The sequence below is a fragment of the Rana temporaria genome, chromosome 5 (assembly GCF_905171775.1).
Source record: "Rana temporaria chromosome 5, aRanTem1.1, whole genome shotgun sequence".
Classification (NCBI taxonomy): domain Eukaryota; kingdom Metazoa; phylum Chordata; class Amphibia; order Anura; family Ranidae; genus Rana; species Rana temporaria.
Window position 1 is genome coordinate 296,768,404 of NC_053493.1, and position 25,637 is coordinate 296,794,040.

Below are 25,637 nucleotides of genomic sequence, written 5' to 3' on the forward strand. Positions count from 1 at the left end.
AATCTGGTGCAGGTGTGCATGGTAGCCAATCAGCTTCTAACTTCATGTTGTTCAATTAACTTTGACAATAAAACCTGGAAGCTGATTTCTATGCAAAGCTGCACCAAATTTTGCTCTGTCCAGATTTAGTAAATTAACCCCACAGTTAGCTTCGGGCTGACAATAAGGCCCCTTTGACATGGCGGAGTCCATCCCTCCGCTGATCCCCGCCTACCAGGCAGATGACAGGTCTGTGTCTGCTCCGGTGATGTAGATCCGACAGTTTCAATCCGCCAGGTGGATGGGAAATGGATCCCCATTCCCCGTCTGTTTTTAGCAGACAGGATTGGATTGGATGTCAGTGGAAACATGTTTGTCGCCATCCCCTGCTCCCTAGAGAGCAATGGATGGTCCAATTGGGTCTGCCTTAAAAACTGACAAGAGGACCTGATTGGTTCATCAGTGTGAAAGGGGCATTAACGTTTGAGTTTCAGTGAAATGTATCTTGAAAAAATCCCTGGACACATAAAATCATGGCAAGTGTGGGAAAACAGATTGGGTTCAATACGGAGTTTGAGAAGTGAGGAAGGACTATCTTCTTTCATCCTCTGACCTGCAAGCACTGTATCGGATGACAGGTACATTTTAGAACATCAATGGATTGAGGAAAGGTGAATATTAGCTAACAATAATTAATAATTTAGTATTTTTATTTCTAACTTTCACTTACTTGCATGCACTGATTGACTGGTTAGAGCTCTGAGACCCAATAATCAGTTCACTAGGGTGGGGGGCACCCCTTTCCTTGCCGACACTTCTCTTGGGCACCAGGGGTGCCAAAGATGCCAGGTTTCGGTTGCTTGGGGGGACGGGGGACCTTGCACGCCTGGAGTGTCAGACTGGTTTCTTCTAAATAAAATAAATAACCATTGGAGTGTGGAAAATGTTTTAAAAACAATGGTTCGGTACTTTGCATAGGCAAATAATCCACATCTCTAAAGCAAAGAAGCACTTTAAAATAGACATAGCCCACTCCAAACCACAGAATAGTTCCTGCTAGAACAGTTGTTGTAAATGAAGGTACTGATGAATATGCTTTTTCATTACTGTGCTCCTACAGTAATCCGTGTGAAGGATTTGTTATTCTGTGTTTTTTTTCCGTCTCTCTAGAAGATATTCACGGACACCAAATGGTCTTTGTATTAAAATGCACCTACTGTGTGTGTATATGTGTGTATATATATATATATATATATATATATATATATATTGTAGATCACAGAATCAATGTATATATTGCTAGATGATAAAGTTATGACTGACCAATCCTTCAATTCTCTGCTTTTACTCTTGTAACTTATATTTACATAAGGCCATTGTACTGTATAAGATACATTATTATGTGACCCATTCATTTCTGTCTGTGCCTTTTATACAGCTATACGAATATTGTGTCTATCAATTATCAAACTGATCCTGATGTCTGTTATACAGGTATAAGAATAATGTTCCTATTAACGATCAAGCTTATCCTGATAAATACAAGATTGAAAGTGAATATGGTCTTCATTCACTGGAGATATATAAGTAAGTAATGAACATAGCTCAAGCAGTAACTAGACGTGCATGCATTGTATAGACATACAAAGAACAGAAGGAAGAATCTTGAATGTTATGGGCTTCTGTATTTGTTTCCTGTTGCTTATTGTTAGCTAATGCAAGTATGCAATGAATGTTCCGTATTGTGGCGTGCCTCATAGTACACAGATGATCAGAGATTAACAGCTTTGTGTTCCTACAGACTGCTGTCACCTTCCTGTCCCTTCCAGTGACAGATTAAATGCATCACCTGTTTGTCACTCACAGGGAATAAAATCTTTGTGCCTTACATACAGCCATTTATGATGTGGAGGCAAAAAGGCGTCAAAAAAGCATGTAGCCTGCAGGCTGAATGGAAAAACTCAATATGAGTATGGCCAGCCATCACTTAACCTAAACCCTAACATTTACATGAGCCTCTGCAACCATATATATACCTTATCTAATGCCTGAGACTTACCTTTTCTAGTGCCTTAAATATCAGCTTTAAAATCTATCAGCTACCAGTCCTGTACCAAGATGTAACTTCTGATTCAAACACGTAATTTATGCATTATACTTTCACCAATTTTTCCTTTCTCATGAATGTGATTTGCAGATTACATTTTTGCTTTGTAAGGATTCCCTTACAAAGAGCAGCAATTTAACAGATTGGGTACCGGCTTTAAGATCTTACAGATTTAGTTGTGCCTGTTCATTATCAATATAAAGGAACCACAGGGTTCTGTGGCCAGATTACATGTTGAATGCCCACTGTCTGTTTTAATAAAGGGGCTGGGTGTGTAAAGAGTAAAGCATAAAAAGAAGAACATTATAGTTCAGATTATATTTTTGTTCATACTCTTGTACTATAACAAGCCAATGTGTTTTCTGCATTCAAAGGCTCCCCATCATCAGGGTTTGTTACTCTTTACTGAAGTATGTACAGAACTGATAAAATTGTATGGATCCTGAGGGGTAATTAGCATGATTACTCCAGATATTGGTTGAGCTGACTTTGTGGTAAAGGGGCATACAAAGGCAACTGCCAAAGGCTCACCAGGAAATCGTTTTACTTCCATATTGGTGGTAGGGCACCTGAGGGCCTTAAATAGCAACTCGACTCATTTTATATAAACCTCCCCTACAAAAAATTGCGGTGCCACTCTTGTTCCATTTCTAAAAATGCTGTATTTAGCTTCAGTTTTTCTGACCAGGTAAAAGTATGCTGACAGAGAAATTGCAACAAAATGTACTTTGAAGGTGATTAGCAAAATTGTTTCTCTTATAATCTTTTTTATAATTTCAAGAAGTAGTGCCTATTTTTGTATTCATATTCCCCCTTATACACTTAGTAAAAATTAAAACAAACACAAAAAAGTTTTACTCATTTTAGTTTTCCCCCGTGTGCTAGTTGGGCCCTCTCTCTAACCTGGGAAACAAATCAAACATAGAAAGGGCTTTCTATGTTTTTTAGAATTTATTGCTGTTTATCTGATTTCAAATGTAAGTTTCTATACCTTTTGGTTGTTTTATGAAAAATGGATGAATGAAAGTTGACCTGTTGCTGATAACAGTGTAACAAATCACTTCATGTTGCAAGTGCATTTCTGAGAATGAAAGTAGACACCTGGTTGCCTCAGGCCTCGTACACACGACTGAGTTTCTCGGCAAAAACCAGCAAGAAACTTGCTGGGAGATATTTTTTTGCCGAAGAAACCGGTTGTGTGTACATTTTCGTTGAGGAAACTGTCGAGAAACTCGACGAGCCAAAAAGAGAGCATGTTCTCCATTTCCTTGACGGGAATGGAGAAAATTGGCTTGTCGAGTTCCTCGACAGCCTAACAAGGAACTCGACAAGGAAAACTATGTGTTTCGCCCGTTGAGTTCCTCGGTCATGTGCACGAGGCTTTATACAACAGTGACATCTTTCCTTTGGCTAAGATGATGTCAGGTGGGCACTTTTAGCACCATGCCTGACAATCTAAATACCCTGTGGAAAATGATCCGTGGTATGTGGTTCTTTCACATTCAAATCAACGGCAGCCTTTCCTATGCATGTATAAAGATCACAGAGCTTATAATTGACATGCACAATGTAAAGTGTAAGCATGTCAGGAGATTACATTGTAATTGTCAAATAAACTGAGAATGTAACGGGATCTGTTACACTTTAAATGCCATGCTTCCAAGTAGGCCAGAAAGGGTGCCAAAAGTGTCCTGCAATTTTCACCAGTGAGGACAGTGTCTCATGTGATTGTTTATCATTAAACCATTTGCACATTAATGTAGTAATTATACACAACATATATTCAACATTTGACTTAGATGTTTTCTGTGTATTGCTTTGTTTAGTCACATTATGATTTTTTTCATTCATTAACCGCTGACTTAATTTATTTATGGATGAGCAAAATCTGTCTTTATAAAACAGTGATCCTGGACTAACAGAGGGCATTGGGTACCAGGAGATACTCTTGTTCCATATTCAATTATACTCACATATTTTTATTATATGCTAGAATTGCGCTGTAAATAAATAGAATATTCCTTTATGCAGTAATAATTTTTCAAACCTGCTTTATGTTTAGAATGAAAAAAAAAAGGAATATTGGTAACAGTTATACAAAAAAAAAAAACAATCTGTCAAGCTTGAGGCAGAATTATCAGTTTCTAGTGCAACATGGCAGATTATAGTTCTTCAGAACCATGCATTTACTATCGGGTTGATTTTGTAAAAGAGCAGAGCACATGAATTTTCTCTTTGCAAGGGGAATTTTCACTTAGCTCAGTGAATGAGGTTACATTGTGCTGACTTCAATCATCCAACTATGTTGAATTTTATTAAAATTTTCTTTAAACACGTGTGGGTATTCTTTACATAGTGAATTTTTAATTTGTTTCACCTAGTTCGCTAAAATAGGGCTAAAATTCTCTCTGCAAAATAAGGATTCACTTTGAAAGTAAACATGCTCTACTTTTTTTTTTTAGTAAATCAGGGTCATTGGACTTGTTCAAGCCTGATACATCCTTCAAACTGTAAGACCCCTTTCACACTGGGGGCGTTTTGCAGGCGCTATAGCGTTAAAAATAGCACCTGCAAAATGCCCTGCGTACCGCCAGCAAAACACCGCTGTAGTGGCGATTTGTGGGTGGTTTTAACCCTTTTTAAAACCCCCCTAGTGGTGGAAAAGTGCCGCAAATCCGACGGTAAACCACTGCTAAAAATAGCAGCGTTTTACCGCTGACGCTTGGGGTGGCGCCATGTGAAAGTTCTCTTAGTCAAAATAAATAAATGATTAGCACTTCTATGAAAGGTCCTAACCTATGCAGCTGTACTAATTATCAGTGAGATAATTATGGTTATAAATATGCACTGCACTAAAAATATTAATATAACTCAAATCCACCTAGCCATATAAAAGTGAAAACAGGTGAAAGCTTAAACATAAATCACCACAATGAAATATGTAAAACATAAAGTGCTATGTGCAACCAAGATAAAGGTCCATCAATTAGACCCATCAAATACGTATTAATCCATTGTGCATTGTAAATTATGTCACACTCATATAGGTAATAATGACATGATACAAACCTATTGTATGTATATATATATATATATATATATATATATATATATATATATATATATATATATATATAATTTATTTAATCATATTTTTAAGATTTTTAGTGGGGTACATTTTTTAGTGCAAAGAAATTATTGCCAATTGTTGCTTTTTTACCTATCTTAGTACAGTATATGATGTTGTAAGTGATATTTATTAGCGATTATATTAATATCTTAGTCTATGTATAGACGCAGTGCTCTTTTCTGTTGTATTTGGTTTTTGCTATGCGTGTGTCTGCTATGTGATAGTCTGTAATTGTTATTAATAACATTTAATGCATTTGTAAATTTGATATGAATTTGCTTCTTGGTACATTGCCACGGGAGTTGATGATCTTGTATAAAAATAATATTAAGTTCTTTATCACAAGTAATCAGGTTTGTTTATTGGCAACTGTAATTTTTTTTTTACATAAAACAATTGTTGGCATAGTTGGTAAGTGAAAAGTGTCATGACTGTTCGAAGTGTTGAAGAAAATCTGAGTAATTTATAATAAGTTAGTGAAAGGGACAGGCATTGAGATTTAAACTGTGTCCATGGGTCACGTGTACAAATTGACTGTAGAGTTTGGAGTTTTTAGTTTAAAGCTTCACTTTTCCTGTAACCAAACTGATACTTCTGGAGCTTGTAACGGTATCAAGAGATATAATGAATACTAATTTAAAGTTAAATAATTACTTTTTAGCTTAGTATGTAAAAATTGGCACAACTATGGATTTAAATACAGCAGGAAAACACACAACCACTTTGTTTGATACATACTGTATGTGGTTGTATACTTTCATATAGTAATGAACATTTCCATGTATTAACTTTTTTGCTTTACTAAAGAGAGGTATTCATGTCAAACATCCAATCATTGGGACGTGAAAAAATAGAGTTTGTTCTTTATGATTGGATATTGTAAGTTGACTGATTTTGCAGTTTAGTAAATACCCCCCACTCTAAGGGGTTTAAATTAGCAGCCCATGCATAGGTAGATTCTACCAAAAATCACTGTTAGTAACACATTATACACGATGACAGCTTCCATATGTTCTTTTTTGTCTCAAAAAAATATAATCAATGTAACTTAAGCCCCCATACACACTATCAGTTTTCCTGCAGGTTTTCTCTTCAGGTTTACCAAAACCATCTAATATGAGGTCAAACCTCAAGAGTTTCAATTTGTATACAATCAGGCAGGCCCTTGCACTACATGGTTTTGGTAAACCTGAAGAGAAAACCTGCAGGAAAACTGATAGTGTGTATGGGGCTTCACACTATGGTTCCTAGGAGTTAGCACAGGACCCTCCTGTACAATGTTGATTAAATACATAAAATATGAAAAATTGCTTGTTTTTTTTCTGCTAGTAGCAATTTCTTATCTTCCCACAACCCATGAGTCAACTTTCCTTTAATTAGAAAGTGATTTCAGTCACGCTTAAATGGATGCCAAATATTTCTGTTTCTAAAAATCTGTGTCAGGCCAAGAATGTCATGTATTTCAATATTGGGAAGAAATTCCAGTATACTCAGCAGTCAACTCTGTGAGTGTCCTTAAATGGTAATATGGTCATGAGCCACAAAGATCTGGTCCTGTGTTTTACCTGTGATATTCCTAAATCTTGTACACCATAATGTGGAACAGTCACAGGCTACTTCATAACTTCCTAAACTCTAATGAGGAACCAGGCAAAATATTCTGCTTAAAGTTGAACACCTTCTTTACCATGTTTGCATTTTTGTGTAGTGTATGGAAGTGTTAACATTTGTCAGGTTTTTATTGGTGTCTGTGTTCCCACTGGGGAGATTTCTCCTTAATTTCTGCCTCAGTTATGGCTGTTATTAGGACAGGAAGTGGTGTGGATATCATTGACAATTGTCATTGGAACATTGAGGGGAAATCTTCTAATAGGGATACAGCTGTCAAAGGTGGGGTTGCCTTTCACTTTTAGGAGATTTCCTCTCAACTCAACAGATGGTTCTATGGGACATAAAATAGGGACAATATCCCCAGTGGAGATACAAAAATCAGTACAAATCTTACAGAGATTCAAACCATTCACTACTCTTTGCAAAACTATTAAAAAATCATTTTTCTTATGGTGCCAATAAAATGTTCCTTAACCACTTTAGCCCAGGACCTTTAGGCAGCTAAATGCCCAGGCCAGGTTTTGCGATTCGGCACTGCGTCGCTTTAACAGACAATTGTGCGGTCGTGCGACATGGCTCCCAAACAAAATTGACGTCCTTTTTTTCCCACAAATAGAGCTTTCTTTTGGTGGTATTTGATCACCTCTGCGGTTTTTATTTTTTGCGCTATAAACAAAAATAGAGCGACAATTTTGAAAAAAATTCAATATTTTTTACTTTTTTTCCTCAGTTAAGGCCGATACGTATTCTTCTACCTATTTTTGGTAAAAAAAATCGCAATAAGCGTTTATCGATTGGTTTGCGCAAAATTTATAGCGTTTACAAAATAGGGGATAGTTTTATAGCATTTTTATTATTTATTTATTTTTTACTACTAATAGCGGCGATCAACGATTTTTTTCGTGACTGCGACATTATGGCGGACACTTCGGACAATTTTAACACATTTTTGGGACCATTGTCATTTTCACAGCAAAACATGCATTTAAATTGCATTGTTTATTGTGAAAATGACAGTTGCAGTTTTGGAGTTAACCACAGGGGGCGCTGTAGGGGTTATGTTTCACCTAGTGTGTGTTTACAACTGTAGGGGGGTGTGGCTGTAGGTCTGACGTCATCGATCTTGTCTCCCTATAAAAGGGATGACACGATCGATGCAGCCGCCACAGTGAAGCACGGGGAAGCCGTGTTTACATACAGCTCTCCCCGTTCTTCAGCTCCGGGGACCGATCGCGAGGGGGTGGCTAGAAACGAATAGCCGCGCCCTCATCCCGGATCGCTCCCTGAGGCTTACCGACCGCCGCCTTTCCCGGGGGGGGGGGTCCCGATCGGACCCGCGGCAAGGCAGCGACGTGCGGGCACGTCGTTCTGCCTGCCCGTGCCATTTTGCCGACGTATAATTACATGCGGCGGTCGTTAAGCGGTTAACAAGGAAAAAAGTATATGTACACGTATTTACATGAACTTAAAACTGAGGCACAAGGCTTTAATTTGACATCTGCTTAGCCACTGAGATTCATAGAGAGCACTAATGCCTTGCACACGCGATCGGAGTATCCGATGGTTTACAATCAGATGTATTTTTTCATCAGAATTCCATTCAAGCTGTCTTGCATACACACTGTCAGGCCCCGTACACACGGCCGAGGAACTCGACGTGCCAAACACATCGAGTTCCTCGGCCAGTTCAGTCCTGGAGCCGCCGAGGACCTTGGCGGGCCGAGTTCTCCCATAGAACAACGAGGAAATAGAGAACATGTTCTCTATTTCCTCGCCGAGGTCCTCGTCGGCTTCCTCGGCCGAAAGTGTACACACGGCCGGGTTTCTCGGCAGAATTCAGCCAGAAACTCGGTCGGAAGCTGAATTCTGCCGAGTAAACTGGTCGTGTGTACGGGGCCTCAGACTAAATTCCGACCGTCCAAAATGCGGTGACGTAAAACACTACGACGAGCCGAGAAAAATTAAGTTCAATGCTTCCGAGCATGCGTCGACTTGATTCTGAGCATGCGTGGTATATTCTCCGACGGAATTCCACACAGACGATCAAAATTTCCCATCGGAAGACGAATTAAAAACATGTTCTATTTTTTACTCCGATGGAAAAAAGTCTAATGGGGCCCACACACGATGGGAATTTTCGATGAAACAAGTCCATCTGACTTTTTTCATTGGAAAATCCGAACGTGTGTACACAGCATTAGGATTTTGTATAAACCAGTCAGGACCCGCAGTGCCGACAGTACAGTGACAGTCTGGAATAGATCCATACCAGCACATCTTTATACTCTGCTTTCATTCCACTGTCTTTTACAGAGCCTGCAACAAGTGAAGAGGTAATTAATAAAAAAAAAAAATTAAAAACAGAGTATTGTTTATTATGTCAAGACAACTATAGACTTGGTACAGGCTCTGACCCCATTGGGGCCCCTGGAGGGCAGTTGAGTATTATTGATATGAAGGTAGACAGTATACAAAAGATTTTTCTTTTCTTTTTCAATATCTTTTGTACTGATCTCTTTTTTGTAAGTGCACTTTGAACTTCACAAGTTCACAATTATATTGATTAGCTGAGTAAGTTCACTATTACATTGATTAATGGATTAAGTGATTGATTGGATTTTTATTTCTACAGCTGTGACTTTGAGGATACAGCTCAGTACCATGCATCAGCAATGAATGTGAAAGGAGAGAATTCTTCATTTACTTCTCTTGTTGTGAAAAGTATGTTTTTTTTTTTTTACTTTTTCATCTCTGTTTATAGAAATATAGTGTTTCCTGGAATTCTGTTCAAATGTATTTTTTTTTTTATATTTTTTTTACAGGATATAAAGGAGACTTAGATTTGACACCTTTAACTACTTCAAAAAGTGAACCGTTCAGCTGTAAGTTTTGATCAGTTATTTTCCCTATAGGGTAACAAGTTATGGAATCAGGATAAATACAGATATTTTCTAGAAAAGCTATAAGAAAAACAACCAGTTGTTAAAAAAAAAAACTTTCTTAGTACAGAGCCCAGGATATTTAGTCTTTAACTATGGGTTATATGAAAAATGTGATATCTCGCGCCAAAAATGAAAAAATTATGATATGAATTATTTGTGTAACGAATAATTAATAGTAAGCTGCTCCTCAAAAATTAAGACCTAAATCAAAATTGGAGTCAAATAGTGCATAAAGGGGGCGCTAAAATCAATAGTAATAATGCATAATAATTCAGTGGGTGAAAATTATATAATAGGACGGTCCTCCTGAACCAACAGTGAACAGAAAAAATGCCACTAGTGCGACAGTAATAACAAATGGTGACACAAAACTACATAAATGAATGTGATAAATAAATACATAAATAAATGAATAAATAAATAAATAAGAGTCCATTCATGAGTTTTCGTGTTAGAGAGTATTATAACTAGGGTTGTCCCGATACCACTTTTTTAGGACTGAGTACAAGTACCGATACTTTTTTTTATGTACTCGCCGATACCGAATACCGATACTTTTTTTAAATGTGTCCCCAAATGCAGCCATCTCCCCAAACATATGCAGCCATGTCCCTCCACATATGCAGCCATGTCCCCCCACATATGCAGCCATGTCCCCCCACATATGCAGCCATGTCCCCCACATATTGCAGCCATGTCCCCCACATATGCAGCCATGTCCCCCACATATGCAGCCATGTCCCCCACATATGCAGCCATGTCCCCAAACATATGCAGCCATGTCCCCCCACATATGCAGCCATGTCTCCCACGTATGCAGCCATGTCTCCCACATATGCAGCCATGTCCCCCACATATGCAGCCCTGTCCCCCACATATGCAGCCATGTCCCCCCATATCCAGCCATGTCCCCCCACATATCCAGCCATGTCCCCCCACATGCAGCCATGTCCCCCACATATCCAGCCATGACCCCCACATATCCAGCCATGTCCCCCACATATCCAGCCATGTCCCCCACATATCCAGCCATGTCCCCCCACATGCAGCCATGTCCCCCCACATGCAGCCATGTCCCCCCACATATCCAGCCATGTCCCCACATATCCAGCCATGTTCCCACATATCCAGCCATGTCCCCACATATCCAGCCATGTCCCCCACATATCCAGCCATGTCCCCCCACATGCAGCCATGTCCCCACATATCCAGCCATGTCCCCCCACATATCCAGCCATGTCCCCCCACATGCAGCCATGTCCCCCACATATCCAGCCATGACCCCCACATATCCAGCCATGTCCCCCCACATATCCAGCCATGTCCTCCCACATGCAGCCATGTCCCCCACATATCCAGCCATGTCCCCCACATTTCCAGCCATGACCCCCACATATCCAGCCATGTCCCCCCATATCCAGCCATGTCCCCCCATATCCAGCCATGTCCCCCCATATCCAGCCATGTCCCCCCACATGCAGCCATGTCCCCACATATCCAGCCATGTCCCCACATATCCAGCCATGTCCCCATACCTAAATGATGCCGTTGCCGCGTTAATCACCGCGCGGGGAACATTACAGTCAGCTTTCTTTTGAATAAGCTGTTTTCCCTGCCGCACTGTGTATAGAGACACTCCCCCTTGCTCGCGATTGGACAGATCCGTCCAATTCCGAGCAAGGGGGAGTGTCTATGCGCGGCGGGGAAAACAGCTATTCAAACGAAAACTGACTGTAATGTTCCCCGCGCGGTGATTAACGCGGCGACGGCTTTGCGATATACGGCGGCGACGGCGGCGGCGGGGGGGGGGGGAAGTATTCTATTTAGGTATTGGGGGTGTTTGCGGGAGTACAAGTACTCCCGCAAATACTCGGTATCGGTCCCGATACCGATACTGGTATCGGTATCGGGACAACCCTAGTTTAACAGCTAAACATCCTGTGTCCTCTACTTCAGTAGTGTATTTAGGTTTTGTGCTGGCCTAGGCCTGACTAAACTTGTGCACCCTCTAATTTAAATATGACCCACCCCTCCCTGTCAAGGCCACACCCCTATTCTGTTTAAAACCCACCCTGGAATTTACTAGTACTTAGGGCCTGGGGGGGGGGCATTTGATCCCCTTAATTTGCATAGATTCCCTCTCACTTTCTGTTTGGCTATGGGGCAGGAAGTGAAAGGAAATCTCTGCAATGGGACAGGGATGGTAACAAAATAAACTGACAGGGGCTATAACCCTCCCTTACTCTATACAAAATGAAAAAAAAAAGGGTTGCCTATAGTTCTACTTTAAGCACACATTTCTGGCAATTTTATGGAGAGGACTAAGAAGATATAACCCTGCCAATGGTGCAGCAGAAAACATATAGCACAGTGAGGAAGGTCTGTGGTCCAGGACGATAGGACAGTTAAAATTAGAAGCAGCTTGCGTTACACTAACAGTGTAGCGCAAGTCGGCGGGGACTCTTTCCGTGCTGCCCCCCTGCAAAGTGCTGCCCTAGGCCTGGGCCTTGTTGGCCTAGGTCAGGATACAGCGTTGCTCTACTTTACAAATAAGAAAATAGGATTTTTGACTTACCAAAAAAATCTGTTTCTTGGAGTACAGTATAGGACACAAGTCCCTTCTCTCTGTCTTATAATCTCCCTACTGCTTGCTACAAAACCAAGGCTAGCTGGTGGTGCAAAGTGATATTAAGAGGATGTCCCTGCAGGTTTCTATTTGCCAGTGTCTACTCACCTGAAGGTAACTAAATATAACCCATGATTAAAGACTAAACATCCCATGTCCTGTACTGTACTTTATAAAAGGGGTTTTACTGGCTAATCAAAACTCCAATTTTATGTGAATTAGGGATGTAACCAACTTGCCAAATGTATGTATAAGTTTAGCTAATTACTGGTTCTTTTGACCTTTCTTTAGTTGCCATCTCTCCATATGGATTTGCTTCAAAGTTTGATATTCATTTTATTGACCCATTTGGAGTTTCCTTTGGAAAAGAAGGTGATACATTGAGTCTGGGTTCCACAGTCGTTGTTCACCCACAAATAAAACGATTCCAGCCAGAAATTCAGTGGTACCGAAATGGTAGGAAACAATTTTAAATTCTACACTTCAGTCCTAATATGTATTTATTTTATTTTCATTTTAAAATAATTTTATTTTGGCTTTGAAAGCCATAAACAACTGAAAGCATATTTGCAGCCGCTTCAAAAGAAAAAAACATAAGTATACAGAAATGTGTCTGGTTGAAACAGATCATTTAAACAGTGTAAATAGCATGGCAATGAACATATTGTTACTCGTGATGTTAATATAGTATTCCTAGTATCTAAAGAAGGCTATGTGTGCATCCTTATGAAAGCAGAAAAGCTGATTAATTGCAAAGTCTCTGTACTCTTTGTTCTACCAGAGACTGTCTAGTTACATCACTTACAATCAATGTTACAAATGTATTTGTGGCAAAATTGTGCCGTAAAATCCCAAGAAATGTGGGAGTGTAGATAGAACGATATGGGGATTTTCTGTGGCGGCTTGGGATATGGTAGGATAAATGAATGGAGGGGGGCTAATTAAGTGGTCCTTAGTGTTGGGGTAAGGAGAGTGATGGGGGGGGGTGAGAATTCTTCCGTCCTCCCCAACTTTTGTGGGTATTTCAGGTCATATATTGCTTATATTCATCTGTCGTGATGAAATGTAACCAGCGGGCAGGGCAGCCATCACAAATTTTGGGGCCCCTTACACAGCTTTAGGCAGGGCCCCCCTTACACAGAGAATCGGGGGGGGGGTTCTGACGGAAAAAAAAACAAGTGTAATCTCTTCTCTCCTGACACGAGATAATAATGGGACCTTAGACAATGCTTTATACCCCTACAAAAATTGACCCCGTACTTACTTCTCTTAATTTCTATGCTTTGGACTTTTCCTGTACACCTCAAAATTGAAATAGAACAATATAGATATTTAGATATAGATAAATATATTTAAATTTTAACTCATAGGGTCCCAGTGTATAATTACACATTACATTTCATTTTTGCCTCCTGGCAATGTTAAAGTGTTACTAAACCCACAACAGGAAAATCTGTCTGTATATGCAGCATAGAATGCTTGTTGTACTCACTGTGGAACTTAAGGGGTTAATCCTTTGCATTGTGTAAAAAGGCTGTTTTATCCTGTATGCACAGATCCTTCCCTCCCTGCACTGTCTATCTAGGGAAAGCCAGTTAACACAGGCAGGGTAGCCAACCAGCACTTGCTCAGTTGTGTCTTTTATGCTGGAGAGAACATTTACTTGTTCTCAGAGATAGCCAGATGACATGATATTGGCATCACACATGTGGGTGTGTATACAGGCTGTAGTGCCTCCTACCTGAACTCTCAGCACTGGAGAAACTATTTTCATATTACTGGGTTTAGTAACACTTTAAGGATTAAGGACAAGGTTAAGGATTGCTTAATGTGCATAACATAAGGCGATAATATTCACTTGTATTTTTACCTCTATTGTGTTTAGGAGTTCTGGTCTCCCCCAACAAGTGGATCAGTACGCACTGGAGTGGAGGACATGCCACCCTGACTCTCAGACATCTGAATAAAGAAGATGAAGGACTGTACACACTGCGGGTGGTGATGGGAGAGTACTATGATCAGTACAGCGCATATGTGTTTGTCAGGGGTAAGAGACAGTTCATCATTTCAAAAACAAAAATATTACATAATGTTGTGTAATTATCCATTAAATTAATAACTGGTTAATTGTTTTCTGCAAATGATTTTTAAGATTTTAGAATGGGTTTCTTATTTACCAAACTCATCTCTAGAGCTAAGCAAGTCTTTAAATATCATGTAAATGTCAGAATAATGGAGTTGGGATCAAATGAGCAGATGTGGATTTATGAGATTACTTTCTCTTAAAAAAAAAGTTTAAAAGAGCAAAGTAAATTTGTAAAAGCAAGTATAATTATGCTTGTTAGGTGAGTACTTGCTTGGAAGGAATAAAGGGGTTCTAAAGGCAAACAGTTTTTTTACCTTAATGCATTCTCTGCCTTAGGGTAAAAATATATATATATATATCAATAGCAGCTCCTTAAAGCCCCCCATTAACACAATTCAGTGCTGTGCCTGTCTTCTGCAGCTCTTCTCTCCTGAAGGCTCTCACTGGAGGCTCTATTGGCTCCTGCTGTTTTCAGTCAAAACCAGTGTGGAGAGAGCAGGTGGCAGGGCCACGCTGTGCTGTATGTATCTACGGACACACACAGCCCAGCTCAGGAGCTCACCCGCACGAGTGCCCCCAAAACAAGCAGCTTGCTATGGGGGCACTGGCAGAAGAGGAGGAGCAGAGAGCACCAGTAGGAGACCACAGAACAGTAGGTTTAGGGCCACTGTGCAAAAGCAGAGCAGGTAAGTATAAATTTGTATTTTTATTTAGGAAAATAATTAGGTTTAAACGGCATTTAGTCTAAGCAAAAAAACAAGCCAGAGAATGCAGTAATACCTTTCTGCAATGCCATAACACTGTCATGCGTCAGACAGAAGCCCAAGCTCATGTCGCAACATTGAAATCTTAACATAACTTCAAGTGTTGTCAATCTGTTTGCTAGAAGTTAGAACACATGATACTGTCACTAGCTCATGATGGTGCCAATAGGTCTATGACCTTTAATATTGTTTTAATTCTGAAAAAATTGCAATTAAGATTCATGGCTGCATAATGTCTATTGTTAAAGGTAAGAGGAAAATATTTGCCCTACTTGTTGCCTGGTTTTATAATTTAATAAAGGTTTCTTCTTCAATAGAGCTGGTGGGATCACATTTCAAGCAGTGTTGGGACAGATTTAATCTCTGTGTCAGCTGTTACAGGGAGCAGCTGATGGTCTGGCAGACCCACAGCGATGGAGTGCTTGTCATTCTTGGCTATAAGTGAAGGCTTCAAAAAGGCACCTATGCTAAGTTCAGCAGTACATATGAAAAAAGCAACCGTGACCACAGAGCCACAAATAGATACACCTTCAAAAAATCTTTGTCTTATATTAATGAACATAACAACATCATATTCTGCAGATCATTGTTAAGTAAAAAAACAATAGTGTGCGTAAAGAGTTTAATTTCACTTCTTTTTTTTTTGCCCTTGTCCTATTAGGACACAGCCACTCATCCTAATGTGACTGCCCTCTGGGTGAGTGGCCTCAAATACAGACCGTGTCCTCAAAGTCTTAAATGGGCTGTCTGCATGCAGCACCTGTGGGCTAGGGTGCATATACAAATGGTTTGATCATGGAGTATGGGCACCCATGTGAATGAGGCCTGCGTGAATAAAGTGCTGTTTTATGACTATTAGGGTCCATGCACACTGGCTTAAAAAGGCTGATTCGAGAGGTCTTTAGCATTTTGCCTGTAGAAGCAACTCAATGTTCTCCTATGAGTCCATGCACATTAGGATGTTTAGTGGTATATTTTAAGCTAGAGGAAGGGAAAAAAATCCTTCTGGTTTGTGTTTTTGAGAGCAGTTTTCTTGTAGAAAAAAGCTAAATGCTCTTAAACGCCTGTACAAAAATACTCTATATGAGCGGTTTTTCTTCTGCCAAAAGAACTGCCATTTTTTTTATGCCCAGGGTGCATTGACCCTCAATCACTCACAATACGTTACACTTTCCCCATAATTTTAAATATGAGTAACAATTGTTAAATTAATCTACTAAATAAATAAAAATGGTAATAATACCAATATGTGTGCTAAACAACAATGTCCAACACATTCTCTGCAAAAAAAAATTGTAAAGTGACTTGTGCAATTCCTAAATGTGGCAGTAGCCTTATGTGCAAAAAACAATCCAAAATTGTATCCACTGTCCTAAAGTGCATTCACATCAATATCTGTGTTCTTTGTTACATACGACCCGAAACACCAGATTTCCCCTGTACAGTAAGAACTCGCAGGATCTCTGTGGCTCCCTAAACTATTAATAGTAAAAAATAATAACGGAAGGTGGGATTTTAGCAGTGTCAGTTTCTGGATCTGGCCATTTTTAGAAAGGAAGAAAAACATGTACAAAAACACTTTTTTTTTTAAGACACATACCATATTAATTTCATATTTACCTCTAGCTGCCATCACCCTTAATAGATTTCAAATATCCTAAAAGGCCAGATCATGAGACAGGTAATGCTATTGATAATCTCATAAATCATGGTGCTTTGCTTAATTGTAAATGATTTGTTGTGGATGTGTATGAGAATTCTGGTTTTATCAAATTAGGGCAGTATGAGGATTGTTTATCTGCAAAAAATATTAATCCATGTACTATGCAGATAAAGATATTTGGTTAATAAATGTAAAAAAAAAAAAAAAAAGCATATTTATACATGAATATTGCTTAGTATGTTAACCACTTACAGATCACCTGCAGTACATTTACTGTTGTTGGGGGGCATGGTCAGGCTGGATCATGTACCTGTATGTCATCCATCCGGTTTCTGACTAGGAGCAGGCTGCTTCTGTGACTGCTGTGTCCACTGCAAACAGCGGATTAGAATTACCCATAACCGGGTATCATGTGATCGCTATGAATGGTCATAAGCTGTCATGAATGCATTTCTCTTCATGAACACCTTGCTTACAGTTGTGATCTGTGATTGGTCCACAGCAATCACATGGTACCTAGCTACCTGTACCATGTGATTGGCTGTAGCCAATCACAGATCCCAACCATAAGCAAGTTGTTAATTAATGTTATTCCATTCATGACAGCTAAATGATTGCTTATACAGTGATCATTACTGTATAAGCAAAACCAGTGTAGAAAACAATATATAAAAAAAAATTGAATCAAAAATTATTATTATTATTATTTAGAATCCCTGATCACTGCCACAGCACTCATTTTATGATGATTTACTTCACTGGTGAAAGCATGTAGAAAAAGAGATTGTGAAGAAAAACACATTTAATTGAATTTCTTAATTTTCCCAAAAATTGTAACAATAACAATTAAATGTCCAAAAAACTCGCCAAGCCCCTTGCTAAATACCTCAGACTGTCTACTTTACAAAAATATGTAATTTGTGAGGTATTTGTACTGTCCTGGAATTTTAAGTGGTTACATTTTCAAATATATATATCATAGTTTGTAGACGCTAAAACTTTCACACAAACCAATTAATATACTCTTATTGGGATTTTTTTTTACCAAAGACGTGTAGTAGAATGCATTTGGCCTAAATTTATGAAGAAATTAGATTTTTTGGATGTGTTGTATAACAGAAAGTATAAAACATAATATTTTTTTTTTCATTTATATAGCAAAAAATAAAAAATACCATCAAAAGAAAACTCTATTTAAAAAAAAAAATTATATAAATTAAATTTGCGTACAGTGTTGCATAATTGCCAGTTAAAAATGGCCTGGCCATGAAGGGGTTAAACCTTTCAGAGCTCTTTTATGCCCGAAGGTTCCATCAAAAAAACAATTTTGCTTTAAACTGTAGTTTACGACTAAAAAATAAAATAAAAAATAAAACATTTTTTTTTTACTCATCTGGAAATGCCTGTTGCTATGCGGTCTCACGAAATCTGCCTTTGAAAGCACCTAGGATTCTGACATCATCTCCCTCTAATGCTCCTGGGAAATGTGTGTCATTATTTCCCAGGATGCAGTGCGCTGTCCAATTATCACTCCCCATCCAAGACTTCCAGAGGAAGTAAGTGCCTGTTGGCTTCACAATGCCCCCAAGCAAAATGACAACGGTGTAGATATAGTTTTATAAACTATCTTTTTTGAATATCTATGCAGATCGGCGGCGGATTGTAAAATAGTAAGTGACCAGATTTATATTATAAAAACGCAGGATGAAAGGACATATATTTAAAAAATGCTAATTGTGGTTGGAACTCCGCTTTAAGGTAGTTTTATGCAGAGAGTATGAATGAGTATGCATATTCCCCATATAAATCGAATGTGTTTGACCCGCTTATTAGTTTAACCACTTCCCCGCCCGGCCTATGGCCGATTTACGTCCGGGAAGTGGTTATGAAATCCTGACAGGACGTTCTAGAACGTCCTGCAGGATTTCATGCCGCGCGCGCCCGTGGGGGCGCGCATCGCGGCGATCGGTGATGCGGGGTGTCAGTCTGACACCCTGCATCTCCGATCTCGGTAAAGAGCCTCCGGCGGAGACTCTTTACCACGTGATCAGCCGTGTCCAACCACGGCTGATCACGATGTAAACAGGAAGAGCCGCCGATGGCTCTTCCTCACTCGCGTCTGACAGACGCGAGTAGAGGATAGCCGATCTGCGGCTCTCCTGACAGGGGGGGTTAGCGCTGATTGTTTATCAGCGCAGCCCCCCCTCGGATCGCCACACTGGACCACCAGGGATGCCCACCCTGGAGCACCAGGGTGGGCAAAAAAAAAAAAAAAAGCCAAAAAAAAAAAAAAAAGTCTAAAAAAAAAAAAAAAAAAAAAAACCATAAAGAAAAAAGATGCCAGTCAGTGCCCACAAATGGGCACTGACTGGCAACAATCAGTGCTGCCACCCCAGTGTCCATCAGCGCCACCCCAGTGTCCATCAGCGCCACCCCAGTGTCCATCAGCGCCACCCCAGTGTCCATCAGTGCCACCCCACAGTGCCCATCCATGCCCAGTGCCCACCTAGCAGTGCCCATCTGTGCCACCCATAAGTGCCCATCTGTGCCGCCCATGAGTGCCCATCTGTGCCGCCTATGAGTGCCCAGTGCCGCCCATGAGTGCCCATCAGTGCCGCCTACGTGTGCCCATCAGTGCCGCCTACGTGTGCCCATCAGTGCCGCCTACGTGTGCCCATCAGTGCCGCCTATGTGTGCCCATCAGTGCCGCCTATGTGTGCCCATCAGTGTCGCATACCAGCGCCGCCAATCAGTGCCACCTCATCTGTGCCCGTCAGTACTACCTCATCGATGTCCATCAGTGCCATCTCATCGGTGCCCATTAGTGCCGCCATATCAGTGCCCGTAATTGAAAGAGAAAACTTATTTACAAAAAAATTAACAGAAAAAAATAAAAACGTAATTTTTTTTCCAAATTTTCAGCCTTTTTTTAGTTGTTGCGCAAAAAAAAAAAATCGCAGAGGTGATCAAATACCACCAAAAGAAAGCTCTATTTGTGGGGAAAAAAGGACGCCAATTTTGTTTGGGTACAGTGTAGCATGACCGCGCAATTGCCATTCAAAGTGCGACAGTGCTGAAAGCTGAAAATTGGCTTGGGCGGGAAGCTGCGTAAGTACCTGGTATGGAAGTGGTTAAGAGATCACGGAGATCCAGTGAGTTCCCCCCATGTAGTGAGTACTACATGGGGGGAATCTGGTGTTTGGGATCACATTGAAGAAAAAACCCAGATATTGTTGTATATGCATTTATTATACTGGATACAAATATGTACTGTTTTTTTTTTTTTTTTTTAAATAAGGCAACTGCCACATTTAGAAATTGTACAAGTCACTGTACAAAGTTTTTTTGCAAAGAAAAAATTGTAACGTTTTGAAAATTGTTGTTTAGCACATATAGTGGTATTATCTTTTAGTTTTTTTTTCATAATATGTTATTATATAATTTTACCAATTTTTATTCATATTTAGTTTATGGGGGGAAGTATAATATATTTTGGGTGATTAATAGGCATTAAGAAATAGCACTTTATTTACTTAGAGATGGGAAAAAATGCTGCAATGTGAGAAGATTTTGAGCAGGATATCCTAGAGATATCAATACAATCACCGATAAAATGAATATCATTTTTTTTTTTAATATTGTCATAAATTTGGTAACCAGTTATTCTCTGCACAATAAGTAGAATAATTAATAACTGTTCACAAATGTTCAACTACAATACAGTCATATCAATGAACTATGCTTTAATTTTTTTGTGCTTTACTAGACTGTGTAAATTGACAATTTACTTAAAAAGACCAGCATGTTATTAATATGAGATCTGCTTGAACAATCTTTATTGATTGTACATAACATATTTCGGGCCTCTTATCAAATCCGTTCACTTTTGTTATCTTATTTACTTGTACTCTACACTAGATGCCGAGGCAGAAATATTTGGAGCTCCAGCTGCACCGTTGGATGTGGAATGCCTGGATGCTAACAAGGACTATGTGATAATCTCTTGGAAACAGCCGGCAGTAGATGGTGGAAGTCCAATACTGGGATATTTCATTGACAGGTTAATATTGCTTATGCTTATAAACAAATATAATTTTGCTGTAGCACTGATTTAATATGACATTTTACCCACTTGTACAGATGAGATAGAAGATGGCCATATTATGTGTTATTACAGTAATATATACTATATATCAGCCCCTTATTTCTATGAACCTGCAGAAAAACAAATCTTATTGCAATTACAATTTACGTTAAACATAATGAAACCTCTTAAATTGTTTATTACTATCACTACAATGTAACATTTTATTTCCACCCTTCTCCAAGGTGTGAGGTTGGCACCAGCCACTGGACCCAGTGTAATGACACACCTGTAAAGTTTGCCCGTTTTCCAGTGACAGGATTAATTGAAGGACGATCTTACATATTCCGTGTGCGTGCTGTAAATAAAACTGGAATGAGCAGACCCTCCCGAGTGTCAGAGCCAGCAGCAGCTCTGGATCCTGCCGACCGAGCCAGAATCAGAAGTAAGACATACCCCTGTCTAATAATAACTTACACAGTCTACAGTGCAAATACTGAACGTGAAAAATCATATGTGGTGCACCAATATAACATGTTGAAGGTTTGGCCCAGCAGTCAGGAGGAACCACTTAAAAAGGCCTAGACTAATAAAAATGCTGTGTGATGATGTGAAAATAGTGTGTCAGGAATACAAACATACATTGGACTAGATACAGGTTGGCAGACACAAAAAACGCAACCTGAGGACAGGAAACCCCAAATATTAAATGCCAAAAGATATTAGAGCAAGGAAGAGTCAGATGCAGGTGAGACAATCTGAGAATGAAAGGGAATGGAAAACTTTGCGATAAAATGTTTCAATTATAGAGGAAGTGGACACTGAACAAATATCTCAGTAAGAAAGGTATTATAGGATGGTAAAAAGGTTGTCAGGAAAGAATAGGCAGATGCAAAAGGTGAGATAATTAAGTCAAGAAAACTGGACAAAAGGAATGGTCAATGAAGGATCAGAGGTCAAGGGAGGTAGGTACTAAAAAAGAGAGTGGTAGTAGCAACCCAAAAATAAGACTTCTGCCCCATACACACGATTGGATTTCATGTCGGAAAAAACCCTGACATGTTTTTCCGATGTAATTCCGCTCAAGCTGTCTTGTATACACACGGACACACAAAATTCGGACCATCAAAAACGCTGTGACGTACAACACTAAGACGAGCCTAGAATAATGATGTTCAATGCTTCCGAGCATGTGTCGAATTGTTTCCGAGTATGCATGTTTTTTTTCTCCATCGGAATTCCATACAGACAAACGGAATTTCCAATAGAATTTTCTCTTTCTAAGTCCGTCGGAATTTCTGACGGAAAAAGTCAGATCGGGCATACACACAGTCAGAATATCTGATGAAAAAATTCCATCAGACTTTTTCCATCAGAAATTCCAACCGTGTGTACACAGCATAACAGATGGGAAAGGTAAATACGAAGTTGGACTGAGAAGAAAAATTTGACAAAAGGGCAAGTGAAGATTAGAAATGATTGGTCCAGCAAATTTGACAGAGTCTTAAACTGAATAAAGGAGAGAATAGATTGATGAGCTCATTAATTTAATAGATGGGCATGCATATATATTCAATATGGAGGATTCAAGCCTTTATTAAAGTGCCTGTCAGGATTTAGCAGTTAGGGAGGCCAGATATATGTAGCTACACATGGAAACAGACTAAACAATGTAGATATCCTTAGAGCCCATTCACACAGGGGCAACACGACTTCTAGCATGACTTTGGGAGGCAACTTGGAGACGACTTGAGTATGAATCATCAGGCAACTTACAAGGCAACTTCAAGTTGCCTCCAGGACAGTACAAGGCAACTTCAAGTCGCCTCCAGGACAGGAGGCTTTCCAGTGGCAAATCAAACAACAATCAGCTCTGTGGGAGGGAGGGGTTTGCCTGAGAAATGGGAATGTTATCTTCCTGTATTGTTGCTTCAGTTAAGAAGGTGATCCGACTTCTGAAGCGACTTTCATTGAAATCAATGGGTACAAGTTGCCTACAAGTCGCCTAGAAGTTGGATTGAAGTAGTACAGGAACCTTTTCTGAAGTCGGAGCGACTTTAGTAGTGTACATTAAGATGGCTTCCATTCACTTCAATTCATTTTCTCGACAGCGTGACTTGGGGCAACTTGAAGTCAGATCCAAGGTCGCCCCAGTGTGAACCGCCTCTTAAAGTGAGATTTATTTACAGTAAAACACACAGACAAGCATACACAGCAAACAATGAACATAGGAAACTCCAGCAAACACAAAAAAACCCCAATGACAAAAAATAACTAATGAACCTAACTACTGACTATATACAAATATAAGGGCAAGGGTACAGGGAATGCAGGGATGCAAGTAGAAGGGATCAAGACCGGGTAATAGGGCAGGGAGCAGGAGCAAGGCAGAGGGGAGCAGGATGGATCAGAATAGGTATCAGGAACTCTGGCGACAAGGAGACAATCGGAATAGTGACGCGCTGGGGGAAGAGAGGAGCAGCCTTAAATAGCCACCTGGCAGCTGAACACTGATGTAACTAATTGCTACAGCCTGCTGGCTCTTGGAAGACACCTGCTAGTGGACACTAGAGCTGCAGCAAACAGCCCAGAGCAGCACAGTGCCACCAGCAGGTGAACTCAATCCTAACAGTGCCCATGTACTCAGGCTATGTACATTTATTAAATATTATTAATTAAAAATGAAGATGTTTGTGATAGAAAATATCTATTGATGGTCAGAAGACAACTGTTACACCCTAATCTCCTTTAAATTTAACAAAACTATGTTGGATGAAGGCCTACCAAAATTGTAAAATCAGTATGTATTCAAACAGGCAGGTTCTTGCACTACAAGAAGTGGGTAGATTTAAAGTGGTTGTAAACCCCATTCATGAAATATGTTTGTAGTGTTTACTTATCTCTCTCCAAAGCTCTAAGTGCCGTGTATTTCTGCTGCTCCATTCCTCTGTTATCAGCATGATAACTTCTGACAAGTTCTCCAACACAGGAGATAAAAGCAGCTGAAAATTTGTGTCAGGAGGGAGCTTAGAGGTAGATTAGAAGAGAGCTGGTCTATTCAGACTGCAGTTCTCCAAGTTCCTTTATTCCTCTGCCTATGTGGAGGTGGGGTGTATGCCTTTCCTCCAATCAGCTCTCACACAGTGTAAGCCCAGACTTCCCCTCCCACTGCTGGAAGAGGACACAAGATTTCTAATATGATCAGCACTTTCTGTAGTGTAGAAAGCTTAGTGTAGAAAGCTGAAGACAGCAGATATGCATGTAAAACTTGTGTAGGGAGAATTGTTTCATCTCTGTGCATCTGAGGCTGGTCACTTCACTGGGTAAATGTATGGCCTCGTACACATGACCGTTTTCCTCGACAAAATCTATCAAAAAAATTGGCGGCAGAGCTTTTTTGCAGAGGAAAACGGTCGTGGATCTCGACGAGAAAAAAATATAGCAAGTTCTCTTTTTTCTCGTCGGGAGTCTCAATTTCCTCGTCGTGTTTCTCGTCGGGCTGGTTTACGATGAGAAACACGTTTATGTGTATGCTTAGAAACCCACGCATGCTCAGAATAAAGTATGAGACGGGAGCGCACCTTCTGTAAAAGTAGCGTTCGTAATGGAGATAGCACATTCGTCACGCTGTAACAGACTGAAAAGCACGAATCGTCTCTCACCAAACTTTTACTTAACACTCAGTAACATGAGATTAGTAAAAGCAGCGGCGGCGCTAGTGGAATCAAACTTCCCCTTTATAGTGCCGTTGTACGTGTTGTACGTCACCACGTTTGAGAACAACGAGATTTTGTCTTGACAGTGTGTACGCAAAGAAAGCTTGACAAGATTCTGTTTCTTGGTCGTGTGTACGAGGCCTGAGGGTTTACATCCACTTTAAAGTATATTGTACAGTCAAATTGTAGCGTGTGTGGTGAACTTTATTTGCATTCCAAATGCATGGGCCAAAATTGTTCTATTACCTGGCTTTGCAAGCTTAGGTTGCTCTCTTTGATAGTATTCCCCCAATTGCAGTAACACCGCATACAGTAGAGATTAACCAATTAAATCTTCAGCTGCCTGAAAACATTATGCACATATATTTAGGTCTTACATAGGATACTTTTATATTGGCTAAGACCAATTTTCATTCAATCTTATTTCAATAGATAAAATTATTTTTATCCCCTAGGTCGTCCCTCAGCTCCATGGACCGGACAGATCATTGTGACTGAGGAAGAACCTACAGGTGAGAATTTAGATTTTCATATAATGCTGACAACTGGATATGATATTCTAAAAGGGAATTCACTACCTTCGAAGCAGCTCACGAGTATGGTCTACTCACAATGAACAAACACATGCTGTCCTGGTCATTGGTAGCCGTTTTATTACATGTAAATGGACCTCTCAGTAACTTTACAAGTCTGAATAAATCGATTCCTGAAAGGTCACAAAAAGGAGCAATCTTGAGCTCCAGGAATGTGTCTTTGCCTATGCTGACATGATGTCATTAGTCTCCTGCAGGTATAAGGAAAAATGTTCTCAGTTTCCTATTCCCCTCATTTTGAATATGCAGAAATTTACCAGGGGAGACACTGTAGCAGGGGGGACTGATACGTGTAAGTCATTTGTAAACTCAGCCAAGGACAAAGCACTATGGGGT

At 39.9% G+C, this 25,637-nt stretch overlaps 1 protein-coding gene across 3 annotated transcripts in view; it reads left to right on the top strand.

Annotated features, from left to right (window-relative positions):
• Positions 1-25,637, top strand: part of MYOM1 (myomesin 1) — a 143,927-nt gene that overhangs the window by 57,230 nt on the left and 61,060 nt on the right. For all 3 annotated transcript variants that reach the window (XM_040354024.1, XM_040354026.1, XM_040354025.1), the window contains 8 exons: positions 1,474-1,566; positions 9,460-9,548; positions 9,650-9,709; positions 12,687-12,851; positions 14,281-14,442; positions 20,827-20,968; positions 21,238-21,437; positions 25,164-25,220. In XM_040354024.1, coding sequence (XP_040209958.1) covers positions 1,474-1,566; positions 9,460-9,548; positions 9,650-9,709; positions 12,687-12,851; positions 14,281-14,442; positions 20,827-20,968; positions 21,238-21,437; positions 25,164-25,220 — 968 coding nt within the window. The remainder of the gene's footprint in view (positions 1-1,473; positions 1,567-9,459; positions 9,549-9,649; positions 9,710-12,686; positions 12,852-14,280; positions 14,443-20,826; positions 20,969-21,237; positions 21,438-25,163; positions 25,221-25,637) is intronic.